At 50.0% G+C, this 25895-nt stretch overlaps 1 protein-coding gene across 2 annotated transcripts in view; it reads right to left on the bottom strand.

Moving 5' to 3' along the window:
• The window catches only part of STAG1 (STAG1 cohesin complex component), a 1292585-nt gene that overhangs the window by 301634 nt on the left and 965056 nt on the right, over positions 1–25895 (bottom strand). For both annotated transcript variants that reach the window (XM_085634343.1, XM_085634344.1), the window contains exon 24: positions 5503–5677. In XM_085634343.1, the coding sequence (XP_085490469.1) occupies positions 5503–5677 (175 nt within the window). The remainder of the gene's footprint in view (positions 1–5502; positions 5678–25895) is intronic.

The following is a 25895-nucleotide window of genomic DNA, read 5'->3' as shown; positions in this document are numbered from 1 at the left end:
CTGCCCGTGCTGGAATGTCTGGTGCGACGTACCCTGCTGGCTTCCTCCCCTTCCGTAGGGTCTCCGATTTGGGGTGCCTCTTCGCATTCCTCTGAATTGCAGGGCTCCCATGGATCTTGCGGTCTCATTTTCCTTTTTCAGTTGGGTGAGCTTCTCGTCCACCGTTTCCCCTAACAGCGTTTTACCGTTGAAAGGGGTGTTCAGTATGTTATTCTGGACTTCCTGCTTGAATCCAGAAATTCTTAGCCAAGCCTGCCTCCTTTCCGTGATCCCTATGGCCATCAGTCTGCTCGAAGTTTCCGCCCCGTCCAATGCAGTCTTGATGCATGAGTTGGCGATATTCTTCCCTTCCTCCACTAGATGGGAAGTACTCTTCTGGGAGATGCTTGACTAGTTCCCCCATCTCATCCCAGTGCTGGTACTGGTGCCTGTTCAGTAGCGCGTTTGAGTTTGCCATGCGCCAGTGCATTGCGGCGTTTCTTTCTACCTTCCTTCCAGTGAGGTCCATCCTTCTGCTCTCCTTATCAGGAGGTGGCCCCGAGGTCGCCGGCACATTGGCTCTTTTCCTGGCCGTGGAAGCAATGATGGAATCTGCCGTGACCGATCCCTTGATGTAAGGAGGATCCTGCGAGGAGTGCTTGTACTTCTTTTCCGTTCTGGGTGTGATGGACCGGCATGTTCCCGGGTCCTTAAACGCCTCCTTCCCTTGGTTCATCACGCTTTGGAGCATGGGGAGGAACTGGCTCCTCGTCTGGATGGGGAGCAGAGTTTCGAGTAGAAAGTCTGCTTTCGGCTTCTCCTCGTCCAATTTCACACCAAAGGCTGCTGCAGCACTCTTGACAACCAAGTTGTACGCCCCGATGTCGTCAGGCGGTGAAGGCCTCGAAGGATACGAGTCCACGGGCTCTTCGGGGTTTTCGGTGTCTATGTCCTGCCATTCCAGCTCCTGACTCGTCGACGGCGCCGAGCCGTAGAACGACTGCTGATCCTCATCATCACCTTCTCCCTCATAGTAGGTGCCTTCCTCCTCCTCTTCAGGACTTCTCAACTGCTCTTCGGCGTCGAAATCCCCTTCTACCTCAATCTCCACGACCTCCGTCGACGGGACCGTTGGGATTTTGAATTGTTTCATTCGTTCGTCGAACTTCTTCCTCTGAAGGATGCTCTCCATCTCCGCCTCGAGCCTTCTCTTTTTCTTCTCCATGCTTGAGATGTGCTCGGCGTCGACCGCAGGTCTCTTCGACGGAGCTTGCGTCGACGCGGTCTTGTCTTTCGTCGCCGAACGTCCCACCTCGTGAGTCTGTTTCGACGAACTCTGCCTCTCGGCGGTCTTCGACACCTGGGAGTCCTTCTCGAAGGGGTATTGGGAATCTCGGCACCCACGCGGTCCACGGTGCTCAGGTTTGCTGTGCACACTCACTGGCCTCTGGGATGATTAGGAAACCCACCTCGAGGGTGCTGGAAGTCGACGAAGTCCATGGGAGCGGCGAAGTTCCAACCGGGTCACTTGCAGTGTTTCAGGTGCCTGCCAAGCAGGGGGGTAACTCCTTTACCCCAAGGGAGATTTCTTCAGTCAGCTGGGCAGCAGCTCGTCGAAGGTCAAGTCTGTAAAGTCCAAGATTAATCTGAGGCTCTGGGGCTACGTTATTCACCTTTATCCCCAAGATTAGGGGAGTGTCCAGAGTAGTGTCCACCAATGAGGGGTGAGGCGGGAAAGGGTGGCTACACCGTCTCCCCTTTGTGTGTTTCCCACCTGGGCGAGGGGCAGGAAGCCCCTGAACCGGTTCCAAGCGGTGTATGCAGAATGTAGGCGCTGTAGCTGCCTAAGTGCAACTCTGAAAGGACATTTGGTGCACCCACCCTGTTCCAATCCACATATCCTGTCTGGGGAGATGCTAGCACCTCCCTGCCACAGGAGCCCTATTGTCCAGCTGGCGAGGCTGGGATTTTCCCCAGCAACAGCCAGCCAGAGTCGTGTGGGTGGCGGGTAGTAGCCATTTTGTACTACGTGTGCACTTTTAAATTGGTGTCTAAATTCTGCCGCTTTTCCCATATCGCCCCTCTAGCAGGGGGGAATGGTGCCCTCATGCCCATGGCTGGACTGGGGGTATGATTCCTACATGTTTGACACCAAACACGATATGGTTCTGTGTAGCCATTCAAGTTATCGCGATAGACTTATAATGCGGTTAATAGTATATGGTATGGCTACACTACAAACAACCCAGCAATGGTTTTACGAAGGTTGCAGAGGGGCCCTACTCAGGTAGGGGTCCCCCCCTCGCACATACCTCAGCACCCTGCCTTGTAGGATTACCAAGGCCTGCTATAGGGGTGACCTATGAGAGTATATGTGTTGTAATGGGGAGGGATATAGGGTACCTATAGCCCTGTAAGGGGTGCTAGCACCACCTTACCCAGACTACAGTAGAGGTCTGGTGGTGTCAGTTTGTATGGCTGTCCCAGGGTGGCACAATAAGTGCTGCAGCCCTGGTAGGCCTACTGAGGGACCCATGCCCTGGGTACCATCTACAAGGGACTGTCAGGGCATCCTCAGCATCCAATTGGTTTGTACCTAGGGTACTCACATCGTTTAACAGAGGAAGCAGATAGGCTGGGGTCCTGGATAGCAGGGCCACAGCCTGGCTAGAGTCATAAAACAGTCAAAACATCAGCAAAAAGTTGGGGGCAACTATGCAGTCGATGCCACTCTCCTACAGAGAGAAAGAGGGGGGGGGGGGGGGGGGAGGTCTCCGGGCGATGGCGTAGGGCCACGTTCCTGTCCACAGGAGCCCCTGTGTTGGGCCTGGACCAAGTGCCCAAAAGGGCTCCGAAGAGGTTGCCGCCAGCTGAAGCACTTCTGTCAGGAGGTTAGTCCTGACGGCTACTGTAGGGAGTTCGAGGTGGAGGGCCTTGGCTGCCCTACGCAATACCACTGCATTACTGGCTCCCTCCTCCGTAGCCACAGTAGGAGGAGTCAGTATGCCAAGGTCAGGTGAGGTGTCAAGACCACTGGCATCCCCCAAATCCTCTGCCCAGTCCGGATCATAATCACACTGTTGTGTGAGAGTGTCCTCAGACCCCTCCCAGCCCTCCCCTTCCTCCGAAGTCTGCGAAACAGGCTGAAAATAAGGAGGACGGACAAAGGGGAAAAAGGGCCCCATCTGCGTCGGAATCGGCGTCGAGCGACGTCAATCCGGCACTGTGTCTGGTTCAGGGCTGAAACTGGGGTCAAAGTCGGTGGAGGTGTTATCAGGTCAACCGGCGTCGACCAGTGTCCGATCCTGGGTGGTCCTGTGGCGCCGGCGATGGAAGGACAGGACCCCCAGTTGGGCCCGCGGGGCCCTTAGGCGCACCGGCGGGGCCAGACGGCCCAAAGAGTCGGGCCATGGCAGGAAGAAACTCTTGCACTTGAGCAGGCGTCGCCGACGGACCAGGAAAGGGTGGGTATGTCGGCGGCGACGTCGCAGGCTCCGCTGGAGCCTCGGGGGTGGCACCACCCGCACCCTCGTCCCGCGACGGGAAGTCGAGGAGCGACGACGCTTCTTTGACTTCTTTTTGGAATGCTTCGACTTACCTGACCCAGAGTGCGAGGCGCGTCTAAGTAGCTCCAGCGACGTCATCTCGGCGCCAACAACGCACACGGAGCCGCACAACGATGCCTACCGACGCGCAGGGGTACTGCTGATGAAAACTTTCCGGATCCAGTCTGACGCCTGGGGGTAATTCTAAGGTAAGTAATCTATCACTACGTGTTTCTTTCAGATGGTGATGGCATCAGTCTCTACCTTAGCCAAGGTCAGTGGAGAGAAGGCCATCCTGCAACACAGGCTTGTCTTGTCACCACCAAACTGCCTCACATCACATAGATTAACACGAAGGAGGCCACCATGTTCCCGTCTGTACTGTAGCTACTGCATTCGGAGGCACCACTGCAGGGGCCCTCACGCGCCAACGTGCATGACTATGAAAATGCAGGTAACCGGCAGACAGAGGAATCGAAAGACCCTCAGAAAAAGGGACATGCACGCTACTAAGAAACAATGGTGCCATCTCCTCTATTTTGGCAATCCTCCTGGTGGAGGGAAGGCACGAAGAAGGGTGGTGTCTAGTACAAACCTTGTGCACTGGAACCGTTGGGAGGGCATCGGGTGAGTTATTAGCTCATTTATCAAAAGCCTAGGTCAAAAAAATAGGGATACTGTTGAGTTCAGGTTGAGCGACAATCTCTGGCCACCGAGGTTTGATCACCCAGTCATCCAGACACAGGTAATGGGGATGCCCGACCATCTCAGATGGCCTAGACATTAGGAGTGGAGGAGCCGGAGACTGACCTGAAAGCCAGGCAACACAGGGCACTTGCACCCTGGCTCCTTGATTTGGGGAGTCCAGGGAAGCATCAGGTTCCAAATGAGGAGGTGTTAAGACAGGCGTCGACGGATGCCGTGTTGGAGACCTATCGCCGCTCGAGGAGTCGGGGGGGAGCAATCATCAAGGGAAGCAGAATCGACGTTGGTACCGATGTCAATCGACGCCGCATCGGAGCCGCCTAGACGTCGACGACCTCCACAGATGATGCGACTGTGACGCCGACCGACATCGATCCTAGCGCAACCTGTCTGTAGGAAGCACGAGGTGCATGCGTCGAGCCTGGGGTAGTACCCGGCATCGCTGCCTCCAACGTCGGCGCAGGAAGCCGCACAGGGCTATGCGTATACAGACGGGGAGGGCTGTGCTCTGGGTCATGGCCCGGTGGCCTCGCGTCGGCTCCGGAATCTGAGTCGACGCACACAGCCTGTGCCGGGGAAACATCCGCAGACGAAGACCCAGCATGAGTGCCTGCTACCTCTGTGAGATCCGAAGGTGCACCAGAGAGAGGGGGCGTGACTCAAAACAAAGGAGGGAGCAGGACCGGACATCCGTGCGGACAGCAATTTCATGCGACGCGCCCTCAAAGACTTCGGCTTCATCCTCCGACAGGCGTCACAGTCCTTGGAGTCGTGGCGCACGCCGAGGCACCACATACAGTTGAGGTGTGGGTCAGTGCCAGACATCTGACGTGCACAGGCTTCACAAGCCTTAAAGCCGGAAGGCATTGCACACTGTTCCCACGACATCCGAGGGTGTCGAGAAGGCCCCAAAACCAGGCCAAGGAACTGCTGTTTTCCAGGAACTGCGTTTGGACGCGGAAAAGAAGGAAACTGACATCAGCGCGCCGGGAGGGGCATATATGGCTCCACTGACGTCCTGTCCGTGGACGACGTCAGGGTGGAGCCGCCCCCGGCGCACAGAGGTGCTGCTGCGGAATATTTTCCGGATCCAGCCTGACGCCTGGGGATATTCTAAGATAAGGAATCTGCGGCTAGACGTCTCTATCAGATATTAGAATTCAAGACATTTGTAATGAACATTAAGTGTGCAACTACAAAATACCAAGGCAACATTAAAAAATCTTCATCCTGACAATTCATGTTCATTTGGTTCTTAACAAAAGTGACTTACCCATGCTCTGGTTCTCGTCATCCTGATCAATGAAAACATGGTCCAAAACGAAGTTCAGGAGTTCAGACTGAAGGCCAATATCTGGGTTGAAAACCAGCAGTGACAGTCCTTCTCGTCCTCCTGTAGTCAACTGATGGCTGAAGATCATCAAAAGGTCACAGAGGAGCATGAAGGCCTGCATTAAAAGTCGATTCAACCAGAATAAAAACAATTGACAATGTTAGATGTCTACCTTTTAAAGCTTGCTGAATCATAAGTTAATGTGCGTGGAGGATGGGGCCTGGTAAAAGGCATACACACATTATACCTGTGCTTTACATTATAAATTAGGCATACAAAGATTTACTTTGTTGCACACTATTTTACATGAGAACAGGTTAGTAAATACCAACCATATACAAGTGCTATTGCCAACATGTCAATCCGGTCAACATTTCAATAGGATTTCAAACAATCCTGAAATTAAAAAAGAAGAATGGATGAGCATTTCAACCACACAAATTTCCACTGCGCGTCTCAAAGGTTCCCAACATGTTAGTTCCTATTAGACTTGAAAGCTGAAGATAAGCCAAATAATAAGCGTGGGCTCTTACACAGAGAGGGTAGCAGTATAAGACGTGTTAGGTAAACACCTGCATTTACGATAATTCAACTTCCATCTACTTTATAACTTATGTGAACCGATATGTATGCCAACGGACATACCCTCATCAGAGATGTTTAGGTAGCCAAACGATAAGACCTCAGGTGCCAGATTCCAAATTCAGCAGCTTGGGATCTGGGTGCTAAATTTGGTTGTGTTGTTGCACAAGAAGGCCTGGCCAGCAGCTTCTTTTGGGGATAGATGGACATCTCCATGAGCACTGATTACCAGGGCTCCCTGGCAGAAGTTGGAGGGGGAGGCCGTCTGCTCTGGGATGAGGATTAAGACACCTCTTCGATCTCCTCACCATATGCGGAAGAGGAGGAAAAAAATAAGCAAAAAACCCTGATAAGTTCATTCAGGATGCAATGCCCATGGACTGAAGAAATGGATACCTTGAGGCAAAGTTTGGTCATATTGTGTTTTCTGGCCAAAGAGTTTGATAGCTGGGGCTCCTCTTAGCTAGAAGTACCTGAATCTGAGGGTGATTTTCTGACTCGCAGACTTGTGGCTGATCCACAAATTCGTTGTCCACCCTTGGTAGGTGCTCTGCTTAGAGGAGGATCCTTGTTGTTGATTATACAGTGCCAGATCTCCTGTGTTTAAGCAGACAGCTGTGGAGAGTCAGCCCCCCGCCCCACACCTTTGCACGCAATACTTGGCTGTCATTAGGAGGACCTCCTTGACTTGGTCAAGCTTGAAAGAAATATTTGAGAATTAAGTAGATGGACATTTTATGTGTTGACCCAGATGTAGGAGAGTAGGGTCTGCTTTCTATGTTCACCCCCACTTTTTGCTTTTGCTTTACTGGTTTTCGACTTAGATGTGGCTGTGGGCCTGCTGATCAGACCCACAGCCCTGCTGCTCTCTCTCTAAATTGATACTATGTACTTTAGGTGCATAACCCATTTGGATAGGGTCACCTTATTGGCCCCTGTACAGTGTACCTTAGGTACCCAGGGCATAGGTGTACCCTAGGCCTACCAGGGGCTGCAGCATGTATTACGCCACCCCTGGCCTGGCCTTCCATTATGACACAACTGGCGGATCACTCAGCTGGGGCAAGGCTGTGTAATCACTCCTTGCTTAGGTGTAGTATTCCTATACCTAACTTACATATAGACACATGTGTACCTATCAGCCACTCCTATGGCAGGCCTTAACAATCCTGGAGGCAGAGTGCTTGGTAACATGTGAGATGGTGCTCTAGCATGAGCTGAGCCTGTCTGCAGCTTTCGGAACCATGTCCTTATAGCTGTTCTATGATATAGCCTACCATATACTCTTAAAGTGCCTTATAATCTTAAACGGTTATGGTAACTATGGTTTGGCTTTATCAAAACATGTCGTGTAAGGTATCTAACACTTTGGAAAAATACCCCCATCCCATTTCTGGGGATGAGGAAATTATCCCTCCCTTCTAGAGGGAGAAGACATGTTGTAACCTACTTACCCGGTTAAAGTTAACCAGAGCCCCAGCATCACAAAATGGATGCTGCTGCCACAGACACGAGTCTGACCTCCTGCTGCTGGGAGTGATCCCGGCAAGGGAGGCTTGGACAATAGGTTTCCTGCCTTGGGAGGTGCGAGCACCACCCCAGACAGGCCTTAGTGTATTGGGGCAGGGAGGGATGAAAGAAACTAGACACTGCCTGGGGCACACAAGGTGTCCCATGCATAGTCCAGTTCAAACCGGTACTGGGGCACTCCAGCCCCAGTCCTGACGCGAAACTGGACAAAGGGAAGGGGGTGTAACCACCCCCTTCCCAGGTCCCACCCATAAGGCGTGACCTAGCAGGCAACCCAGCCCCCCAGATTAGTATAAGAGTGGTAGCTGGGCCCCAGGAGATTAGATTATCCTGAACCTGCAACTTGAACAGAAACTCTGGACCTTCGACATTCGACGCAAGAAGACTGAAGAATCTCCCTTGTGGCCAAGGAGTGGCTACCCTGTGCAAACAGGCACCATTAAGAGACTACCCTTTGCTTTGCTGAAGTTCTACGAGGGACCGACTGCAGAGCCGGACCAGAGCCTTGACTTCCAGACTTCTCCGACCCTGATCCACATCCACAGCCGAGCTGAGATCCGTGGAGGCGAGGAGAGACGTGGGACCGGCTACCTGGGAAAAGTGGCTAGTATCTTCCAGCGCAGCTTCTGAGGCACCCTCGAAGTTGTGCACCGGGGATTGAGAAGCCCCAACCCCAAGCACCATCTGCACCGAAGATCAGCCCCCCACACTCCACGAGTCCTGCGTGGGGCCCTTCTGCATTTTCCTGCTTGCCGCGTCTGTCCGGTTGCTTGCCCGTTGGCTAGTGGCCTTTGTGACGACGCATCCCGAAATCTTCCCTGCTGGTTTGGCTCCTCCAGACTGGCTCCCGCTTCCTTGCAAAAGAGAAGCACCCCAGACCTTCCTGGTCTGCACCAGAAGCAAGTCCTCCGTTCTTCGTGGGTTCCGCTTGCCAAGGCTTGGTGAGTCCTAGTTCAACTTAGACACCGCTGACAGCAAGAGCCTTCGTGGGACAGCTCGCCTCCTGGTCCTGGTCGTCCTCGACGTTTCCTGGTCCCCGTGGCTGCAGCGACAAGCTTCACCTTCACCTGCAATCTTCACGACATCGCCTGGTTCCTTCCTGGTTCCACGTGGTCACTGGCTAGTGACCTTGACTCTGTCCCTTCTGCTTGCAGGTCTCCTCTCTTCTTGATCCCAGCCTTGGGATCCACCGGACACTCTTCACTGACTGCCTGTCAGCATCTTTCCTTCAGGCATCCATAGAAGTCCACGACGAAACCCGACGCAAGTTCACACCTATGCACCCGCAGCCCGTGGGCTAGGTAACTTGGGTACTCCGGTGCTCACAAGGGTAGTGACTATCCTAGGGTCTAGTTTCCGAGTCTCGACTCTCTAGCTGCTTCAGAAGTGTCCTTAAACTGTTAATTTCTAACTGCTAGTAATTCTATCGACTTTTACGCATTACGCGTGAGTGTTTCCACTCTGCACCTGAATCCCGTGGGCCTCCCACTTCCTAACTGTTGGTAGTATAGTGTAGCCCCAGCGATGGCCTAGGCCTAGGCCTATCCTATTTCCGTGACAGTGGTGCATAAATAAGACTGTGTTGTACTTACCTCTAATCTCATAAAGAGTGCTGAGGGTTTGACTAGAATAAATACACTTTATTTTATATATACATCTGTTGTGGTGTCCTTTCATTTGGTATTCAAGGGATTATATATGGTATCACAGCTGGCTTCACATGCCATTCAGAGTTTAGCCTAAGACTGCTCTTGTCCATGCTACCACTAGGATAGCTGGTCTATAAGGTTGACTTTACAACCAATCACCATAAGGGTTGTTTGGACTAATATAAGGTGTACACTAGAACTAGTGACATCATAGAAAGTTAAAGCAGGGTGCAAACCCTACCCTCCTTCAGTTAGTACAGCTCCTAGAGGAGTATGATGCTTTGAGGGCCTTACAGGCCAGTACCCTAGGTACAAAGGAGGGTCTACCCACCACAGATGAGTCAGATGGGACTTCAGATGAAGAGGTAGACAGCCAGGGCCAAGTAGGAAGACTTAGCCAGGCTAACCTAAGCTTACATGGGAGTTTGCATGGGGTCCCCCATACAGACCCCCAAGTGGGCTTACACAGAGAAGCAGGAGGGACAGATCCCCTTCAAGGGAATCCATCCACTCCCATGTCTCTAGCATCTCTAATGCTTCCTCTCACAGGGGAATGACTTCCCCTGAGAGAAAGGAGCATGAAGCCAGAATGAGGGAAGCTAATCTGAGGATTCAGAGGGAAGAACTTGCCCTTGCCAAGGAGAAGCTTGCTCTGGCTAGAGAGCAAAAGTTAAGTGGGTCAGAACCCACTGGTGGCAGCAATATCCCCAAGGATAGAGACAGACACTATGATAATAGAAACCTGAGCAAGATTGTCCCTCCCTACAAGTGTGGGGATGACATCCACAAATGGATAACTGCTTTGGAGAGAGCTTGCAAAGTACAGCAGGTACCCCAAAGTCAGTGGGCAGCTATCTTGTGGCTCTCCTTCTCTGAGAAAGGTAGAGACAAGCTCCTCACAGTTAGTGATGAGGATGCAGATAATTACACTGTCCTGAAGAGTGCTCCAATTGATGGGTTTGGCCTAACCACTGAACAATACAGGTTGTTGTTCAGGGATACCCAGAAGACACAGACTCAGGACTGGACTGACTTTGTAGATTGTGCCACTAAGGCTCTGGAAGGCTGGCTAGTGGGAAGTAAGGTTAAGGACTATACAGGATTGTATAATTTGATCATGAGAGAGCAAATCCTTAACAACTGTCAAAACCAGCTACTGCATCAACACCTGATTGATTCTGATCTGACTTCTGCTCAAGAATTGGGAAAGAAGGCAGATAGATGGGTCAGGACTAGAGTTAAGCAGAAAAACCAGAACCAGGGCGGTGATCAGAAAAAGGCAGACCAGAAGGGTAATGATCAGAAACAAAAAGACCAGAAGTCTTCACCAGGCCCCCAAAAGGCTCAGGGGGAGGATGGTCCCAAAAAGGATAAAAAGAAAGATGGCCAAAAGAAACCATGGTGCAACTATTGTAAGTCCAACTCACACTGGTTTAGTGAGTGCACCAAAAAGGAAAAGCCCCCAGCCACCATTGCCCCTAAGGCAACTGTACCCCCTAGTCCAGCTGTAGGTGGTGGTTCCCAGCAAAAGGGTGTAGTAGGGTTAACCCTGGGAACTGAGGAGGATTCTGGCCTAGTCAGAATACCTACTCAGGCTGTTCTGATCTGTGATTGGGACTTAGCTTTGTCCTCTACTGTAGGCCCCAGTAACCTGGGCAAGTACAGACAGACTCCTTTTATCAACCAAAGAATGGCTCAGGCCTACAGGGACACTGGGGCTAGTGTCACAATGGTGACACCTGCCTTTGTGGACCCTGGACAGATCATACTAGGTGAGAATTACCTAGTGACCAACGCTAGCAATGCCACTACCTCCCATAGTGTGGCTATTGTTAACTTCTCTTGGGGAGGGGTAACTGGCCTCAAGAAAGTTGTTGTTAGTTCAGACCTTCCTGTAGAGTGTTTACTGGGCAATGATCTTGAAACTTCAGTTTGGTCTGAAGTGGAGTATAGGACCCATGCAGAAATGCTGGGGATAGATGCACATGTCCTTGCTGTGACCAGGTCACAGGCCAAAAAGTGCACCACTGAACAAGTGCTGGATCCTGAAACTATGGACCAGTCACAACCCAAGAGAAAGAGCAGTAGGGTTAAGGCTGTGCCTTCCCCCTGCCTCAGGTGGTGGATCAGCCCTCCCAGGAGGATGATTCTGAGAGCCCTGAAGGAACTGTCCTAGAAGAACTTGAACCTGATCAGGTTGAGTTTCTTGCGACAGGGGGACCTTCAAGGGCAGATCTGAGGCAGGCTCAATTAGACTGCCCCTCTCTTGAACCCCTCAGACAGCTGGCTGCTGCTGAGGCTGCAGGGAATGCTCAAGGTACCCATAGAGTGTATTGGGATGAAGGGCTACTGTATTCAGAGGCTAGAGACCCCAAGCCTGGTGCATCCAGGATGTTGGTCATACCACTGAAGTTCAGAGGCTTCCTTCTTACCTTGGCCCATGATATTCCCCTTGCAGGACACTTAGGCCAGAACAAGACTTGGGACAGGCTTGTCCCTCACTTTCACTGGCCCCATATGTAAGAAGATACCAAGGAGTTTTGTCGCTCCTGTGTCACCTGCCAAGCCAGTGGCAAATCAGGTGGCACCACAAAGGCCCCCCTCATACCACTACCTGTGGTGGGGGTTCCCTTTGAAAGAGTGGGCATAGATATTGTAGGACCAATGGACCCGAAAACAGCATCTGGGCACAGATTCATACTGGTGATAGTGGACCATGCCACCAGGTATCCAGAAGCTATTCCCCTGAGGACCACAACAGCTCCTGTTGTGGCAAGGGCCCTGCTTGGAGTATTCTCCAAAGTGGGCTTTCCAAAGGAGGTCATTTCTGACAGAGGTGCCAACTTCATGTCAGGATACTTGACTGCAATGTGGAAGGAGTGTGGTGTGAACTACAAGTTCACCACACCCTATCACCCACAGTGCAATGGGCTTGTTGAGAGATTCAACAAGACCCTAAAGGGAATGATATAAGGTTTACCAGACAAGCTTAGGCGAAGATGGGACATCCTTTTACCCTGCCTTCTGTTTGCTTACAGAGAGGTCCCACAAAAGGGGGTTGGCTACAGCCCTTTTGAGCTTTTGTTTGGGCATCCTGTAAGAGGACCCCTATGTTTTGTGAGGGAAGGATGGGAGAGACCTCTCAGACAACCCAAACTTGATATAGTGGATTATGTACTTGGTCTCCGCTCCAGGATGGCAGAGTATATGAAGAAGGCTTCTAAAAACCTTGAGGCAAGCCAAGAACTCCAAAAAGCTTGGCATGACCAAAAGGCTGTGCTGACTGTTTACCAGCCAGGGCAGAAAGTGTGGGTGTTGGAGCCAGTGGCCCCAGCAACACTCCAAGACAAATGGTCTGGACCCCACACTATTGTTGAGAAAAAGGGAGAAGTCCCCTACTTGGTGGACCTTGGGACTCCCAGAAGCCCCCACAGGGTGCTTCATGTCAACAGATTGAAGCCATATGTTGACAGGGCAGACATGGGCTTACTCATGGCTACAGATGAGGGGCAGGAGGAAGAGCGTGACCCTCTCCCAGACCTGTTGACTCAGAACCCTGATGATGGCTCAGTTGATGGTGTGGTCTTTTCTGACAGACTCACTATCCATCAGCAACAGGACTGCAGACAGGTTCTGCAGTCCTACAGACATATGTTCTCTCTGACCCCAAGTCAGACAAACTGGTGCACCCATGAGGTGGACACTGGTGACAGTCTGCCTGTGAAGAGTAAAATCTACAGGCAACCTGACCATGTCAGGGACTGCATAAAAGTTGAGGTACAAAAGATGTTGGAGCTGGGAGTCATTGAACCTTCAGAGAGCCCTTGGGCTAGTCCTGTAGTCCTTGTGCCAAAACCTCACACCCAAGATGGTAAGAGAGAGATGAGGTTTTGCGTGGATTACAGAGGTCTCAATGCGGTCACTAGGACAGATGCCCACCCAATACCTAGGGCAGATGAGCTCATTGACAGACTGGCAGCTGCTAAGTTTTTGAGCACATTTGACCTGACAGCAGGCTACTGGCAAATCAGACTAGCTGAGAATGCAAAGGCCAAAACTGCTTTCTCGACCCCAGGAGGACATTATCAATTTGTGGTAATGCCCTTTGGTTTGAAGAATGCACCTGCCACTTTCCAAAGGTTGGTGAATCAAGTCCTTACTGGGTTGGATGATTATTGTGCAGCTTATCTTGATGATATTGCTGTCTTTAGCTCCACCTGGGAGGATCACCTGGTCCACCTGAGGAATGTTTTAGAGGCCCTGCAAAAGGCAGGCCTCACTATCAAGGCCACTAAGTGCCAGATAGGGCAGAGCAAGGTTGTATACCTGGGCCACCTAGTTGGTGGGGGTCAGGTTCAACCACTGGAGAGCAAGATCCAGACCATAAAGGACTGGACTCCTCCAACTACCCAGACTCAGGTCAGAGCTTTCTTGGGCCTGACTGGGTACTACAGAAAGTTTGTTAAGAACTATGGGTCCATTGTGACACCACTTAATGACTTGACTTCCAAGAAGATGCCAAAGAAAGTTCAGTGGACAATAAGCTGTCAAAAAGCATTTGATGACCCGAAGCAGGCCATGTGCAGTGCACCTATTCTGAAAAGTCCAGACTACTCCAAAGAGTTCATTGTCCAGACAGATGCTTCTGAGTTGGGTGTAGGAGCTGTTCTTTCACAACTGAATGTAGATGGTCAAGACCAGCCCATTGCTTTTATAAGTAGAAGGCTGACCCCTAGAGAGAAACGTTGGTCAGCTATTGAGAGGGAGGCCTTTGCTGTGGTTTGGGCCCTGAAGAAGCTGAGGCCATACTTGTTTGGCACTCACTTCAAGATTCAGACAGACCATAAGCCCCTCTTGTGGCTAAATCAGATGAAGGGTGAAAATACCACTTCTTAGGTGGTCCATTTCCCTACAGGGGATGGACTTCACAGTGGAACATAGACCTGGGACTGACCATGCCAATGCAGATAGACTCTCCAGATATTTCCACTTAGAACATGAAGACTCAACTGGTCAAGGTTAGTTTAATGTCCCTAAGTTTGGGGGGGGGGGGGGGGGTTGTGTAGGAGAGTAGGGTCTGCTTTCTATGTTCACCCCCACTTTTTGCTTTTGCTTTACTGGTTTTCGACTTAGATGTGGCTGTGGGCCTGCTGATCAGACCCACAGCCCTGCTGCTCTCTCTCTAGATTGATACTATGTACTTTAGGTGCATAACCCATTTGGATAGGTTCACCTTATTGGCCCCTGTACAGTGTACCTTAGGTACCCAGGGCATAGGTATACCCTAGGCCTACCAGGGGCTGCAGCATGTATTATGCCACCCCTGGCCTGGCCTTCCATTATGACACAACTGGCTGATCACTCAGCTGGGGTAAGGCTGTGTAATCACTCCTTGCTTAGGTGTAGTATTCCTATACCTAACTTACATATAGACACATGTGTACCTATCAGCGACTCCTATGGCAGGCCTTAACAATCCTGGAGGCAGAGTGCTTGGTAACATGTGAGATGGTGCTCTAGCATGAGCTGAGCCTGTCTGCAGCTTTCGGAACCATGTCCTTATAGCTGTTCTATGATATAGCCTACCATATACTCTTAAAGTGCCTTATAATCTTAAACGGTTATGGTAACTATGGTTTGGCTTTATCAAAACATGTCGTGTAAGATGTCTAACACTTTGGAATAATACCCCCATCCCATTTCTGGGGATGAGGATATTATCCCTCCCTTCTAGAGGGAGAAGACATGTTGTAACCTACTTACCCGGTTAAAGTTAACCAGAGCCCCAGCATCACAAAATGGATGCTGCTGCCACAGACACGAGTCTGACCTCCTGCTGCTGGGAGTGATCCCGGCAAGGGAGGCTTGGACAATAGGTTTCCTGCCTTGGGAGGTGCGAGCACCACCCCAGACAGGCCTTAGTGTATTGGGGCAGGGAGGGATGAAAGAAACTAGACACTGCCTGGGGCACACAAGGTGTCCCATGCATAGTCCAGTTCAAACCGGTGCTGGGGCACTCCAGCCCCAGTCCTGGCGCGAAACTGGACAAAGGGAAGGGGGTGTAACCACCTCCCTCCCAGGTCCCACCCATAAGGCGTGACCTAGCAGGCAACCCAGCCCCCCAGATTAGTATAAGAGTGGTAGCTGGGCCCCAGGAGATTAGATTATCCTGAACCTGCAACTTGAACAGAAACTCTGGACCTTCGACATTCGACGCAAGAAGAAGACTGAAGAATCTCCCTTGTGGCCAAGGAGTGGCTACCCTGTGCAAACAGGCACCATCAAGAGACTACCCTTTGCTTTGCTGAAATTCTACGAGGGACCGACTGCAGAGCCCGACCAGAGCCTTGACTTCCAGACTTCTCCGACCCACATCCACAGCCGAGCTGAGATCCGTGGAGGCGACGAGAGACGTGGGACCGGCTACCTGGGAAAAGTGGCTAGTATCTTCCAGCGCAGCTTCTGAGGCACCCTCGAAGTTGTGCACCGGGGATTGAGAAGCCCCAACCCCAAGCACCATCTGCACCGAAGATCAGCCCCCCACACTCCACGAGTCCTGCGTGGGGCCCTTCTGCATTTTCCTGCTTGCCGCGTCTGTCCGGTTGCTTGCCCGTTGGCTAGTGGCCTTTGTGACGACGCATCCCGAAATTTTCACTGCTGGTTTGGCTCCTCCAGACTGGCTCCCACTTCCTTGCAAAAGAGAAGCACCCCAGACCTTCCTGGTCTGCACCAGAAGCAAGTCCTCCGTTCTTCGTGGGTTCCGCTTGCCAAGGCTTGGTGAGTCCTAGTTCAACTTCGACACCGCCGACAGCAAGAGCCTTCGTGGGACAGCTCGCCTCCTGGTCCTGGTCGTCCTCGACGTTTCCTGGTCCCCGTGGCTGCAGCGACAAGCTTCACCTTCACCTGCAATCTTCACGACATCGCCTGGTTCCTTCCTGGTTCCACGTGGTCACTGGCTAGTGACCTTGACTCTGTCCCTTCTGCTTGCAGATCTCCTCTCTTCTTGATCCCAGCCTTGGGATCCACCGGACACTCTTCACTGACTGCCTGTCAGCATCTTTCCTTCAGGCATCCATAGAAGTCCACGACGAAACCCGACGCAAGTTCACACCTATGCACCCGCAGCCCGTGGGCTAGGTAACTTGGGTACTCCGGTGCTCACAAGGGTAGTGACTATCCTAGGGTCTAGTTTCCGAGTCTCGACTCTCTAGCTGCTTCAGAAGTGTCCTTAAACTGTTAATTTCTAACTGCTAGTAATTCTATCGACTTTTACGCATTACGCGTGAGTGTTTCCACTCTGCACCTGAATCCCGTGGGCCTCCCACTTCCTAACTGTTGCTAGTGTAGTGTAGCCCCAGCGATTCCCTAGGCCTAAGCCTATCCTATTTCCGTGACAGTGGTCCTTATACCACTTCTTTAGTATATGGTTTGCGTGGCCCCTAGGGCCTAACTGTATTACTTACCTGTGTGACTTAATGTATGCTTAAATAAGACTGTGTTGTACTTACCTCTAATCTCAAAGAGTGCTGAGGGTTTGACTAGAATAAATACACTTTATTTTATATATATATCTGTTGTGGTGTCCTTTCATTTGGTATTCAAGGGATTATATATGGTATCACAGCTGGCTTCACATGCCATTCAGAGTTTAGCCTAAGACTGCTCTTGTCCATGCTACCACTAGGATAGCTGGTCTATAAGGTTGACTTTACAACCAATCTCCATAAGGGTTGTTTGGACTGATAAGGTGTACACTAGAACTAGTGACATCATACATCAGGCCAACTTCTCACACCAGATGCAGAGGGATGCTGGTAAGATGTGCGCTCAACCCAGTGAGTGATGGGTCTGTAATGATGGTCAACTGCTTTAGCCACACGTGGCCGAGCAACAGGATCAAGGGAGCTGTCTTTCTTTGGGACGAGGAAGTTCAGCCAGCAAACTCCTTTGTCAATTGGTGCGGTGGTACAAACTGCATTGCACTCTTTTTTTTAAATCTCTTCCTGATCCTTTTACATGTTGTTCAGTTGCTATGTTTTTATGGGCTTGTATGAGCACTAGGAAGACTCGGCACTTTAGCACTGTTTGAAAGCGGCATGGCCCTCAAGACCAAGAGTATTCATATGGTCGAACTTTTTGGGCATTTCATTGATTTGTCTAAAACGTCTAGGTCTTTATCTGTTACATTTGTGCCATTCTTTTCCCATCATTTAAATTCAAATCATTTAAACAACGGAGTAGTGGCGAAAATGGACATAAGAGTACTTTTGGCTTTTACTGAATAAGTTATTTTGCCTGCTTGTATTTTGCACTCCTGTACAAAAACAAATTTAGTTCTTACTTTTCAATTGTTTTTATCCGGAGCTGTATTTTTTATAACTTTTATTAACCTCAGGTACTGTTACTGGTTTCACTCAAATTTACGTCTGTGGTTTTGTAAAGTGAGTAATTGGTTTTCTTTTGATTTAATGGATTTATGTGTAAATCCAATTAAAGTTTTATGACTGACTGGCATTGCACTCTTTAGGAGGAGTGCTTGAACTGCCTCCTCATGGAGTGAAGTAATCTTGGATGAGGGTGTAGTGGCAGGGTGGTATGGTGTGTTTGGGTAGTGTGGAATTCTAAGCAAGAACTCTGCTTAACTACTGCTAAAACCTATTGATCTGAAGCGATTTCCTCTCAATAGGAGTGCAAATCCATTAGTTTTCTGCCCAAGAGGTGCTGATCGATCAGGGGAGTGTGGTCAAGTCCTTGTACGGAGGCTCCTTTGCCAGAGCCACCAATGATCTTGCCATTGTTGTTACCCTGGTAGCCGAAACTTGCATACTCTTCACCTGCCAGTGACTCTTGAATGACCTGCTGTTGGTGCATGCAGGTTTACACCTGGCCAGGGGTGTGGTCTTTCCCATGTAGTTGTTTCCTGTGAAATACCCCTCCCCCTTTGAGTGCAAGACTGTAGTGTGCCCATGGAACTTCAATATTTCAGTAACCCTTCTTATTTTTTTTTACTAACATCTTATCTACTTCAGGTCCACAGAGATGTTGCCCATAGAACTGGATGTTCATGAGATGATATACCTCCAGGCTGAAGCTAGAAATGAGCAGCGATGCATGGCGGCACAGAAAGAAGCTTGTGTTAATACTAGGGGTTGCGGTATCCACAGCATCTAGCGCACAGAGGATATTGGCATTCGGGACGATCTATCCCCTTGGCCAAAAGCTCTTCCTCCCTTTTCCTGTTCCAGCACCTCAGTACCTCCAAATTAAATGTGCAATACATCGACAGCAAGCCATTTGAATTGGCAATAGGACAGCGGGTGGCTGAGCAAACTGCCACGCTCTTGCCTGCAGCATCAAAGTGTTTGCTTTCCTTGACTGGTGGGTATTGCCTGTGGCTTGTGCCGTAGAGCGAGAAGCCTGTCCAGTATGTATCACCAAGAGCGGGAGCGGGATATGGCTGTGGAGTGGATCGTGGGGATAAGCTTTGGTCTTTTTGATCTGTGGTGTGGCTACCTTTGTCTTGACAGGGTCCTTGAAGGTATCTGGGGCAGCCTTTAGCATGCCCTTGAGCATGAGTGGTTGGGGGAGGGGGCAGAGGAGAGGGAACTGAACAAAACACAATTTAGGAGAAGGTCGGCATCAGAAGTCATTGCCATTATGCAGGACATGCAGGTCTACTTTATTGTGGTGAGAAGCCCACAGAATCACATAATATGTGGCTGAATCTTTTGGACGAGATGGAGTTGATGGATTTGGCTCCAGATGAACAAGTTGCTTATCTTCAGTAATGCGCTTTCAGGTGAATACGCTTATCTAACCACAGATTACTCAACTTGTGAATACTCCGTCACCATCCAAGATATTCCCTTACGCATCGGTTGAATGGTGTTGTGTGGGTCTGTCCCACCTCTGATGTGATCTGTGGCCTCAACCTGCACTACAAGTGACCAGAGCTACGACAGCCTACCTATCGCTTTTTGCAAGCTTGGCCTTTGTATGAACCAAGGAAAATCCTTACTCACTTCCAGTCAATGACGTTACTTGGAGCCGACTTAAACACAATCAAGAAAAAAGCATTCTTATACCAGGAACAAAAAGGTTGGCTGGCAAACTTAACTCAATCCATCTCAAGAAGACAATGCATTTCAGTGAGGATGTACAAGTCGCTCCTAGGCATGCTCTCGTCTGCAATTCACTTGATTTGGCTCGCCTAAAAATGAGACCATTGCAAGAGGAGCTTCAAAATCAGTGGGCACAAGCAATGGGATATTTTGAAGACTTGATCTCAATAACCCGGGCATGAGGGAAGCATTGAAATTGTGGTACCACAAACCACATCTCTCAGAGGGCCTCACTTTCTGAATGTTGATTCCAGATTTCATTGTCACTATGGACGCATCTATGGACGGTGAAGGAGGCCACTTGCAAGACCAATCCAGGGCAAATGGCTTTCCTTTAAAAAAAAATTATGCACATCAACAGCCTGGGGTTCAAAGCCATATTCTTCTTCCTACAAGCTTTCCTTTCAAGTATTGCAGGATTCTCAGTGTTCGTTCATATAGACAATACAACCAGCATGTATTGCTACATCAACAAACGGGGAGGAACCAGGTGTCTCACACTCTCTCAAGAGGCCCAAGAGCTTTGGACTTGGCTTATGGAGAACAAAATCTCTCTGAAAGGTGCACACGTTCCGGGACTTCGCAAAACATTGTCAGACACTCTCAGCAGGGCAAAGGACAGTTGCCACGAGTGGGAACTGGACCAGCATCAACTGGACAAGGTTTTTTCATGATGGGAAAACCAGTGCTGGATCTTTTCATGACGGACAGCAATACCAAATGCCAGTTCTACACCAGGAGTTTCCCTCTACCAGGGACTTGGGGGAATGTCCTTTCGATGCGTTGGTCCGGTATAAATGCATATGCTTTCCCCCCCCCATCCCGTTGATTCCCAGGGTCCTTACCAAGATGAAGACACAACGTTGTAGTCTCCTGCAAATCGCACGTAGGTAGCCCCGGCAGCACTTGTTTTAGGAGCTTCTCTTCCTACCGGGAGATCAAATCTATTAGCCTTCTACCTACGCCATCTCTTCTGACCATGAACAGGGGTCATATGTGCCACCCGGAACCAGCAGTGCTCAATTTGCACGCACGGCTTCTGAATTCTACGAATTTCGGAATCTAATTATCACACAAGAATTCAGAGATATTCTCTCCAAGTCGAGAGAGGAAGGCACCAATAAAACTTACAAGTTAAAATGAAAAAGATTCTGTATTTGGTGTCAACAGAGCATCTTGCATCTATTCCACCCTTCTCCGGAGCATATCCTACGGTATCTTTTCTCCCTGGCTGCAGTCTTTAGATAGAGACTATCTTCTCAGTCATTGTCTCTGTTCTTCAAGACTCGTGAAGTAATTCATAAAAGGGCTCTTCCAAACAATCCCTCCAGTAAGAGCCCCGCCTCCGGAATGGCATCTCAATGTGGTACTCTTACAACTAATGAAGCAGCCTTTGGATAGCCTATTCATAAGGCAGAGTTGAAAATTTTCACATGGAAAGCTACTCTTCTCGCTCTCACATCCACAAGAAGGATTAGTGAGGTACAGGATTTTACCACTAAAGAACCTTTCCTTTGCTTCGCAGATCACTGTGCTTCTCAGGCCTGATCCTAAATTTATCCCAAAGGTTTATTCTCAATTTCACCTCAATGAGACTGTCATTCTGCAAACATTCTTTCTCAATCCAGCCACGGCAGCTGAACAGGTGCTTCACACCTTGGGACATCAAATGATGTCTCACGTTTTACCTACAAAAGACTAAAGGCATCCACAAAACTGACCAGCTACTGGTGGCCTATGAACAATGCCATAAAGGCACTGCAGTCACAAAACCAACCACTGCCAGATCGATCTCTGCAACAATTCAATTTTGCCATATTAAAGCTGACAAACCTTTGTCAAGAAGGACTAAGGCACATTCTACCAGAGCAATCTCCACATCCGCTGCTTTGTTTGCAGACATTCCACTGGAAAAGATATGTCGTGCTGCAATGTGGAAGAGCATCCACACATTCACGCAGCACTACTGCCTGGAATCTACGCAGTGCAGAGACATAGCCGTGGGCCAGGCAGTGCTCCGACATTTGTTCCAATAAGGTGAGCCTCTTTAAAAACAGATGTTTTTCCGTTCTATTAGTTATATAGCTGACTGACTTATGATTATTTTCGATACTTAACGTTCAGGTATGAATGCTTTTCATTTCATTGTAAATGGTTAACATATGCTTACGTATTTTATGTATTTAGTTATGAATTTAATATACAGGTTTGTACTTCTATGTTTTATTTTAAAAAGCATTCTTTACAAATATATATTACTGCTACGCACCGTTCACTAAGGATAGGTGCATCTCTAAGAATACTGCTTGCTATTCTGATTCAAGCATGTGAATCTATGAAAGATATCCCAATACTGGATAAAAAACAACAAGCTGCAACCCACTCTCTTGTTCCCACTTAGGCGGGTATATCTGAGGGACTCCGGATTCTTCTTGAGAGTGTTAGCAGCTTACTGGTTGTATTTGAAGTTTGGTCCATTTCTTTTTTTTATTATTATTAAAAGGACACATAGGCTTTAAATTGATTTTACATACTGCTTGATTATAGTACCGTGGGACTCCCACTTTGACAACAGGGAATGATACAAGCATGTGAATCTATGAGTTTGAATTTCTCCTCCAATAATAGACAAATTATGTGAACTGCAACTATATATTCACGTGGCACTGAAATTATTTTTTATTATGAATTGTATTGTGCTTTTATGGTTATCTTTATAAAGTAGCCGAATAAAGAGACTTGAATTGAAGAGACAAATGGGCTTTTGGGAAGTTGTGGTGTAGGAGGGATGTCGGAGGTTGGTCAGGAAGGGATTAACTGTTCTGGGCAATTCTGGAACACCCACTGGTCTGATGTGATGCTCCTCCACACGGAGGTAAAAAGCGATGCAACATCCTATTGACATGCTCCGCAGAAGGGAAATAAAAGAGGTTTTGTAACGGTTGCAGAGGGAGGGGCTATTCTAGCCTAGGGGATCTGGGCACTGATGGCCAGATCCTTGGCCTCTGCAAGCTTGAGAGGTCTGTTATTTCTGAGGTGAGGTCTGTTATTGCTGAGGCAAGGTCTGACAAAGCCTTGGGTTGGAACTCCCCCTGAAGTATTTAAGTGGAAAAACTGTTGCAGAAACTGCCATACAGGCGGAGCTAGCCCAAAAGAGCACCTTGTCGCTTTGCTAACTTTAAAGTTCTCCAGGCCTGAGCTCACCATGCCTCCATCTAACGGCATGCCTGGGAGGAGTCCACTTGAAAAACTTAGTCAAGCAAGTCCAAGCGTGGCGCTGAAGCACCATGCTGGTCCCGAATGCCCAACGCACAGTCGGTAGTGCCCAAGCCCAATAAGACTGAGTATTTCCATTTGTCCTAGTCAGTTTGAAAAAAGCACTGGAGATTGGGACTTCTGTAATCTGGGAGGTTAGGCAAGACGTCCGCCACCAAGTCCCCATAATGCATACAATTATCTCACCAGGAGGTGCTTACCAATATTTAGCAAGCCTGGTCGAATAGAACATCTGTTTCATGAAAGTCTCCATGCCTTTTGCACATCTGGAAGGGTGGATGAAACACATTTGGGTTTTACCTACTTATGGAGGCCTGCACCACAAGTTTCTCTCGACTACGGTGTCTGAGGAGAAAGGTAGGGTCACCTGGAGCAGGCCTTTGCCGCCTTGCGATCTGCCCAATAACTTGGGGCAAAATTCTGGCTTTGCACAAATGCGCAGCAGAGTACCTATCGGGGATTCGTTAAATGTCAGGAGAGGCTCCAGAGATGTCCGTCAGTGGTGAAGGACACCAAGACATTATGCTTTACCTCAGTAGTTGGTTGAGTAAGATATAGTACCCTCTTGTAACTGTGGCAAATGGGGCAGGTTTCCCTGTGGCCACAGCTGGTGTGGGTGAATGGAGGACAGTGTCAGGATGCATCAAACCAGTCCTATTGGTAAAAAAAAGAGGGTCTCGTTATTGTGGATACGGCTTTCATCATCATGGTCAGGTATTTCACATTGGTACTGTAATGTCTTGGAATAATAGTTGGTCATTAACATCGGTTTGTGCCAATCATTGCATGGCTTAAAGAACAAGTTACTTACCTTAGAAACATTAGTTAGTTAGATTCCTCACCTTAGAATATCCCCAGGCGTCAGGCTGGATCCGGAAAGATTTGTCAGCGTCGTCTGCGGCTCCGCGTCCGGCGTCGTGATCGCCAGGATGACATCGGAGTACTTAGACGCCGCCCTCGCGCGCTAACGTCAGTTCTTGTACATAGCTTTCCGTGCCAGGAACGCAGAGCCATGCAAGAGACCTACACTGGTGCCAAAATATTCTAGGGCCCTGAAAGGGATGACCTCAACCCTAGATATCGGTTCGCAGAACGGGGAGGATGGGTGGGTCGGTGAGGAATCTAACTAACTAATGGTTCTTACAGATATATCGTTACCGAAGGCAAGTAACTTGTTCATCTGAAAGAAACACGTTAGTTAGATTCCTCACCTTAGAATAGATACCCCAGCAATACCAACCCCGGTGGTGGGTCTGCGAACCAAGATCACACCAGAAAGTCCTGGAGAACAGAACGGCCATAGAAGCCGTCTCTCCGGACTTGGCTGTCCAGGCAATAGTGTTTGGCGAACGTGTGCAGCGAGGCCCACGTTGCTGCCTGGCAAATGTCTTGCAAGGGGACTCACCGGCCCAGGGCAGTGGTCGCCGCTGTGGCGCCAGTGGAATGGGCCCTGAGCCCTACAGGAGGTTCATTTTTAGCTAAGGAGTAACAAGCCTCGATACATCAAACAACCCACCGAGAGATGGTGTGTTTGTGTACCGCCCGCCCCTTCTTAGCACCCACGTAGCCGGCAGAGTTGGTCGTCCACCCGGATGGACAGAAAGGAAAGGAGGTTTAGAAGAGAGCCTGGAGCTCACTCACCCTTCTATCAGAGGTGATGGCCACCAGGAAAGCAGTCTTAAGCGTCAAAAGACGAAGGGGACAATTGTGAAGTGGCTCAAAGGGAGCGCACATCAGATCGGTCAATACTAGGTTCAAATCCCACTGAGGCCTTACGAAAGGGACAGGAGGCAACATGTGAGTAATGCCCTTAAAGAAGCGAGAAACAGGGGATTTGAAAAGAGAAGGCTGATCAGGAAGCCGTAAGAAAGCAGAGATAGCTGAAAGATAACCTTTAAGAGTGCCCAAGGCAGAGTCCTGCTGGGCCATGGAAAGAAGAAAGAGAACCTCAGAAAGAGGGGCGGAAAGGGGATCCACAGCCTTTGCTGTGCACCATGCCACAAATTTGTTCCACCTGCAGGCGTATACCGATTTTGTGGCGGGACGCCTGGCTGCCAGAATCACATCACAGACTTCAGGAGGCAAGTCAAATGGCATCAACTGTCGCCGCTCAATCTCCACGCATGGAGGTGGAGGTTGGACAGGTTCAGGTGGAGGACTGTCCCCTGCTGCTGCGACAGAAGGTCCTCCTGAAGAGACTGAGTAGCTCAGGATACCAGTACCTGCTTGCCCAATTCGGAGCCACCAAGATGACTTGGGCCCGGTCGTGCCTGATCTTCAGCACTCTGGGCAGAAGTGGTATAGGCGGAAAGGTGTACAATAGACCGCAACTCCACTCGTGACGAAAGGCGTCCCCGAGCGAGTGCCGCCTTGGAAACTCCAACACGCAGAACTGCTGACATTGCGCGTACTCTTCGGTGGCGAATAGATCTAACCAAGGATCTCCCCACTGCCGAAAGAGGCCTTGTGTCACGTCCGAGTTGAGACGCCATTCGTGATCCATCATGCACCGGTGGCTGAGTTAGTCTGCTCTGGCGTTCAGAGAGTCCGCCAGATGTTGAACCACCAGGGTGATGCCACGATGTTACAGCCATGACCAGAGGCGCAGAGCCTCCTGACAAAGGGTCCACGACCCCACCCCGCCCTGTTTGTTGCAATACCACATAGCAGTGGTGTTGTCCGTGAACACCTGCACTACACTTCCCCGGACAGAGGGAAGGAAAGCCTTCAGTGCATGTCGGATCGCCCTCCGCTCCAGAATGTTGATATGGAGCCGGGACTCCGCCGGAGACCAGGGGCCTCTGATCTCCGCCTCTCCCATGTGGCCTCCCCATCCCAGGAGGGACGCCTCCGTCACTACTACGTGCTCCTGTTGGGGTAGGGAGAGGGATCTGCCACTGACCCAATCACGGTCCGTGAGCCACCACTGCAACTGTCTTACAGTGCCCTCCGAGATCAGGACATGGTCGGACAGGTTGCCCCGATGCTGGGCCCACTGCAGAGCCCGCATTCGCCATCTGGCGTGATGCACCAACAGGATGCAGGAGGCCATCAGACCCAGAAGCCGCAGCACCAACCTGACCGAAACCCGGGATAGAGACCGGAAGATGGGAATCAGAGCCTGAATATCCCGGACCCGCTGTTCCGGAGGATAGGCCCGGAACTGCGCAGAGTC

The sequence above is a fragment of the Triturus cristatus genome, chromosome 11, assembly GCF_964204655.1.
Source record: "Triturus cristatus chromosome 11, aTriCri1.1, whole genome shotgun sequence".
Classification (NCBI taxonomy): Eukaryota; Metazoa; Chordata; class Amphibia; order Caudata; family Salamandridae; genus Triturus; species Triturus cristatus.
This window is presented reverse-complemented; position numbering and strand designations above follow the sequence as displayed.